At 42.9% G+C, this 6,217-nt stretch overlaps 2 protein-coding genes across 3 annotated transcripts in view; one reads left to right on the forward strand and one right to left on the reverse strand.

Annotated features, from left to right (window-relative positions):
• Window positions 1-4,154, forward strand: part of cfap206 (cilia and flagella associated protein 206) — a 19,254-nt gene extending 15,100 nt beyond the window's left edge. The window contains exons 10-11 of the mRNA XM_016259662.1: window positions 3,416-3,559; window positions 3,639-4,154. Coding sequence (XP_016115148.1) covers window positions 3,416-3,559; window positions 3,639-3,854 — 360 coding nt within the window. The 3' untranslated portion in view covers window positions 3,855-4,154. The remainder of the gene's footprint in view (window positions 1-3,415; window positions 3,560-3,638) is intronic.
• Window positions 1-5,905, reverse strand: part of LOC107573227 (serine/threonine-protein kinase pim-3-like) — a 15,987-nt gene extending 10,082 nt beyond the window's left edge. The window contains exons 1-4 of one of the 2 annotated variants that reach the window (XR_001607469.1): window positions 5,882-5,905; window positions 5,391-5,772; window positions 5,130-5,306; window positions 4,870-5,037 (exon numbers count right to left, since the gene is read on the reverse strand). Coding sequence is in view for 1 of the 2 variants with exons in the window: in XM_016259664.1 (XP_016115150.1) it covers window positions 4,943-5,037; window positions 5,130-5,306; window positions 5,391-5,754 (636 nt within the window). In the remaining variant the exon portion in view is untranslated. Of the gene's footprint in view, window positions 1-4,730; window positions 5,038-5,129; window positions 5,307-5,390; window positions 5,773-5,881 lie in introns of those variants that run through there. The other variant, XM_016259664.1, reaches the window with a different exon arrangement.
• Window positions 5,906-6,217: the final 312 nt, after the last annotated feature.

Raw genomic sequence — 6,217 nt, forward strand, 5'->3', positions numbered from 1 at the left:
ATCCTTAACCATCTGATCCATCTCACCTGTCCCAGGGTTCATGCCAGTCATCAAATCTGTCTCGGCCTTTAAGTTCAGTTGTAAGTCCATTCCTGTTCCAGAACCTGTTCTCACCCATGAGTCAGCCCCAAAGCTTGGGACAAACTCGGAGACTATTAAAACCTCAGCACTTTTCACCTCTGCCCAAAGGAGGAGGCATAGTAAGAAAAGACGGCCCTCTGCAAGTCCTGCTTCCAACTACCACCCGGTGTCTATTCTGATCCCTGAACCAACCCCTGAATCCACTCCAGTCCCAGAGTTCCACAATGTGTTCGCTCCTAACTCCGAGTTCTGTAGTGAGTCCCTTCTAAGTTTTCCTTTGGTCCTAAAGTCTGTACAAGAATTCCATCAAGACCAATCACCCTTAATGCCTGCCAGTCCCAGATCAGCTATACATAACATGGCCACCGATCTCCATTCCTCACCCATCATCGTCAGTCATCACCCATTATGGCCGCCGTCACTGAATCATTCCCTGTCATGGCCACCAGTTCCAAGTCAGAATTTCAGATGGCCATCCTTCTGATCAGAGGTCTCATCCAGTCCCTGTAGTTTCTCCAAAGCCCTGTCCAGTTCCTAGACTCAGTCCAGTGTTCTCTCCAATTCAACCACCACGTTGTCCAACTCATAAGCACTGCCATTTCTGTTGCATTTGAGAAACATCAGACGGCAAACGAAACTAAACTGCGCTATGTCTCAGCTGTGCAGGCGCCTGGCAAATAGTCGAGCCTGGCGCTACGTTTGTTTGAACAAGTTTACTTAGGAGCCAAAGTTAATGATAAATAAATGATAAGGTTGCTGCGAGATCTAGTGAGAATCATTCAAATTATGCACAGAATTCCCTGTTATAAACAGTGCTGACATAGGTATGGAAACCAGAAGCGGTAACGCTAACTGTTACCATGGTGTTGTGGTAGAAATAGTCGAATGCATTACATCATTCATTTCAGGGTTTGTACAACCTTTTGAGAGAGAAATTAAAGCACTTTTCAATGGCTTTCAAGCATTTCGCACAACTATTTCCAGCACTTTAAAGCTCTAAAATGATCCAGTTTGAATGTTATTTTTAATGGGAAGACCAAAATATACTTTGGTAAACAAACACTTATGTAAAATTTAAAAATACAAAATCATTAATTTCTACTTTTTCCTCTATATTTTGAAATTATAAAATCACCCTTACAAAATATCAAATGATCAAGAATAGGACTGAATGATTAATTGCATTTGTGATATGAAAAAATTCAATTTTTTTTCAATCGCAAAGGCTGCGATTACACTCGGTCACGTGACATGCAAGAGTAAAGAGGTTGTTCGACTTGAAGATCGATCGGTGTATGACATCAAAGTGCGGCGAGAGAAAGCATAAGGAGACGTCTGCTTATTCAGATAGATATTCTTTATCAAAGTTGAGACTCTGCCACGCCCCCCTAAAACGGCTTGTTCTAACACGCCCCCACATATCTACCTCACTATGTGGAAATATTAGCATAATGCCGCCCAAATGTGCACGCAAAGAAAGAAGGCGTGGTTTCAGTAACCGCAGTTAGTGTTGAAGCAGCATGTCAGGGACACGCTGTGTGTTTCTAGGCGAAAGCAAGCTGTCTTAACCGTGGCTTGTGTACTGCAAACACATACCAGCTTCATCACTGTGTGTTTGTCATGCGACTCTTCTTCCCCTTTCGGGCTCTGTCTTTACATTTATTTTGAAAGCTCGTGATTTATAGTAAGGGGCGTTACATTTCCGATGAGTGCTTGTGGTGTTCGGCCAATCACAATGCACTGGGTCAGCTGGCCAATCAGAGCAGACTGCGCTTGTTGGAAGGAGGGACTTTGTAGAAAACGAAGCGTTTGAGAGAGGCGGGGCATAGAGGACCTACAATAATGTACAGTATTTGAAAAATAATGTGTTTTTTGAACATTAAAGCATGTCAACATATTCTGTTACACCAAATACACAAAATAATGATCTTTTAAAAAAAGCATCATATGACCCCTTTAAATGTCCTTGTCACAGTTAGGAGTGCTGTTCCCATCGCTGTAAGAATCAGCTACCCTATCATGGCCAGGAGTGCAGATCCTCTTGCTGAGAAACTCAACTTCCTCAATATGGCCAGAAGTGCCGTCCCCTGTACTGTGGAACCCTGATCCCTCGTCACGGTCAAAAAGGCCATTCCCTATACTGTGAAATCCAGCTCCCTCATCACGGTCAAGAGGGTCGTTCCCTCTTCAGTCTGAGTAAATGTCAGAAATACCATTCCCCTCATTTTTTTTTCTGGGTCTGTGCTCAAACATATCCATGAGTTCCTCCCTGAAACTACACTATCCACCGAGCATTGTCTAGAATTGGCACCAGCCTCTGACCAAAGTCCAGTGTGAGCTCCAGGCCCTGACCAGTTCCCAGTAAAGACTCAAGCCCCTAACCAGAGCCCAGAGCATTCTCCAGCCCTCGACCAGAGTTTAGTGTCGACCTCAGCCACGGAGCATGTCGGCTTCTCAATTCCCCTCATTGAGAGATTTGTCACGACCAGGAAAACCATCCTCTGTTCCACTTTGAGAGGTCAGAACTGTCCGTCTTGACTGCACTTATTTCACTCCTCCCCTCACTGCAGCCGCCTACTCTCGCCTACATTTCAGGCGAGGCGCATCTCAAACAAGCCTGATGTTATGTTGACTTCTGAACTTACCTGATTTCCTGTTCTGATCTCGGCTTCAATAAACCTGCTGTACTCACTTACCGGTGTTCTCGGTTATCTGTTTTGTGACACATTCATTCAAGAGATTTGTTCAAAAACTGACTCATCCAGTAAGGAAACAAGTGAAGTATTTTTGAGTCATTGAATCATTCATTCAAACCACTTTTTCATAATTTTAATATTAACATTTGGAGTATTCAATATTTTAAATATATATATAAATGTTATAATTTTGATAATTCATTTAAATGAATTAAACACTTTTAAATAGACTGCAGCATCTAATATTTTGTCACACATTAATTTTGTTTAGTTTAGAATCGTGGGAGAATCGTGATCTCTATTTGAGGCCAAAAAAAAATCATGATTTTCAATTTTTCCAGAATCGTGCAGCTCTGCTATGTACTTAAACCTTGAACAGACTTTTTTGCATATTGGCGGTGTCGAGGTCATTGATTGGATGAATGCAGTATGTGACCTGTTTACATAACAGCTTTACCTGGAGTAAAAAGCAGGGATTAGAACAACAAATAAGCACAGTGTGAAAAGCTTGTATGTGTTATTCTTCTACAGACATATATAATAGTTCAAGAAATGCATCTCTGTATTTGATTTAAAGGTGCAATCTAGAAGCACAATCAGCTGATGCAGAAACTCACACAGTACTGCTCATGTCTCAGATGCAGTCAGGAGAGAAGCTGCTGGTGAAAACCATCTCTAAAAGTGACGCCAGCATGCAGACAGAGACACACCCTCTGGAGACCAACATTGTGAAGTCCTATGAGTGGAACGAGTGGGAGCTCCGAAGAAAAGCCATTAAACTGGTGAGAAGCGTTCACACACATGATCTCAGTCCAGACATGCATTAGAGAATTTAACCCTGTAAGAACCTCTCTGTCTCAGGCCAATCTGCAGAATAAAGTCACACGCTCGATGCAGACGCACTCGAGTCACATGAGACGACACAACAGCACACAGACGTTCCTCCCTAAAGACGCCGCCAGCCAGACGAAGCGGGACGGAGAGAGTAACGTACCCAAAGCACAGGTGTACCTGTCGGGACTGAGAGGAGGAACAAACATGATGAAGCTGGATCTGACCAGAGCTGTTGATGAGTGACCGGCACACTCAGTAAACTCTGAAAGCAAACTGTGTGAATGTGTCAGTCTGCTTCAGGACACGCCTCTGCATCTCAAGGTCTTTCCTGAACACAGGACGAGATCTTTAGAAGAATGGCTTTCATTATATCTGAGACTTTTCTCACTATATCTTCTATGTTGACAGAAGGTTCGTTTTTGAGTGAATCTCTTTCAGTTGCATTAACTCGTTCTACAATTAATCCCAGTTAACCACTTCCTACACCCACAAAGCTCGTGTCCGTTCAGGTGGACGCACTTCATTGTGTGAAATGATGAGTTATGAAATATTCTACTAATCACACAGTAAAGAGAATATGAGTGTAATGCAATGAGAAAGACTCGTTCATCACTTTGACTCCCTGCACTGGCAATGAAATTATCAGTGGGTTGATTAAAAATATTTTTATTCATTCTTCATACATTTATAAATTACTTAATTAAGAAATTATTAGTTACTACATTAATAAATTATTAAATTATTAGTTATTAGCAGCGTTCAGAAATATTATAAAAAATATATTTTTTTAATTTCTTGCATTAATGTCACTATAAGCCACCAATTAGTGACTATTTACTTTTTGAAATATTATACAAAAATAGCATTTACTTTCTGAAATATTAGAAATAATATAATTTACTTTCTGAAATATTATTAAAAAAATAGCATTTACATTCTGAAATATACAAAAATAGCATTTACTTTCTGAAATATTATACAAAAATAGCAGTTACATTCTGAAATATACAAAAATAGCATTTACTTTATGAAATATTATACAAAAAATAGCTTTTACCTTCTGAAATATACAAAAATAGCATTTACCTTCTGAAATATAGGTAAATATAGGTATGACGGTGCTGCAGGTGTTCGCGGGTTAAGAATACGAGCACGTGAACACAAACGCTGCTTTGCTGTCTGCCGATGCTCTGAGGTGTTTGTGAACACAGTCGTCATTTAACCTGCAGATCCAGAGTCTCGCTGCCTTTCCTGTGACGCCGCTGCTCACTCACTAAACTCCTCAGCTCTGCTCTGTCTGATGCACACTGGGATCCCTGCCTTCTTCCAGTCTAGGCTTTCATCCAGCGGTGCTCTTCCAGCTGCCGCAGCGTCAGCCGGTGAGCTGGATTACGGCTCAAGCAGTGGAAGATCAGGTCATGGCACGCTGGGAAGAGTTCAGAGAGAGCACGGTTAGTCTCCACACATCAAACATGAACAGTAAACATCAGCATAATGTGGAGCTGTTTGTGTGTTCACCTGTGGATAAGGTGGGATCCACCCTGATGTAGCCGTGCTGAATGGCATCAAAGCTTTCGAAGGGCAGATATCTGTGAATGATCTCAAAGAGCAGAACGGCCAGCGCCCAGACGTCTGCTGCTGCGGCGTGGAATACGGACTGACTGAGGACCTCAGGAGGGGTGTATGCGTCTGATCCTGTGAGAGACACACACAGCTTCAGTGCTTCTGTACGCTTCACCATCAACAGCACAACATCACGTGATCATCAGCAAGACTCACCTTGGTATTGACTGCTGTTAAAGCCCTCGCTGCTGATCAGACGAGCGCAGCGGAAGTCGATGAGCTTGAGCTCCAGACTGTGGAGAGTCACCAGGATGTTCCTCGAGCGGATATCACCATGATAAACTCCACGCTCATGGCAGTGTTTGACCGCTTGAAGCACCTGAAGCATGAACAAGCGTGCTTGTGCTTCACTAACGGGGCCGGAGAACAAGATGTAATCCTCCAAGGTCCTGCAGGGTTCAGGGTACTCCATAATGAGAGTGAAGCTGCTCTCCTCCTCCAGCCACTGGTGTAGCTCCATGATGTTGGGGCACGAGGGAGCTTCTCCCAGCCGGAGCATCAGAGCCACTTCAGCAAGCATGGGTTTGGAGTGACCAGGCTGAGAAGAGACGAACACAACCGCCGTTAGTTTGCGGTCTTCTGTTCCAGCTGCATGTCAGCTACAGGTTATAAAAACACCAAATATTCTTCAGGTTTTGCCAACTTACAATGTCAAGATAGCGGTCCGCTCTGCGCTTAGGGACACACTTCAGAGCAACCTTCACTTTGTCGCTGAATATGTGTGTTCCCTCATAGACCTTACTGAAGTTCCCTGATGCGATCAAATGTCCCACTTCAAACAAAGACACGACGGATCCTGAAGAACACACAGAAACAGAAGATGGACACGTTTGAGACTTCCTTTGATTGTCAACAGCAGAGCTGAAGAACCAACAAATCAAGAGTCTTGAAGACTTTCTTTAGTTTCGATGAAGAGAATATAACAGAGCAGAAATAAAGCAATAATGACTCACCTTGAGGCAGCTGGATTTCTGGATCAGGCA

This window comes from Sinocyclocheilus grahami, unplaced genomic scaffold, assembly GCF_001515645.1.
Source record: "Sinocyclocheilus grahami isolate Dianchi unplaced genomic scaffold, SAMN03320097.WGS_v1.1 scaffold1896.1, whole genome shotgun sequence".
In the NCBI taxonomy this organism is placed as follows: Eukaryota; Metazoa; Chordata; class Actinopteri; order Cypriniformes; family Cyprinidae; genus Sinocyclocheilus; species Sinocyclocheilus grahami.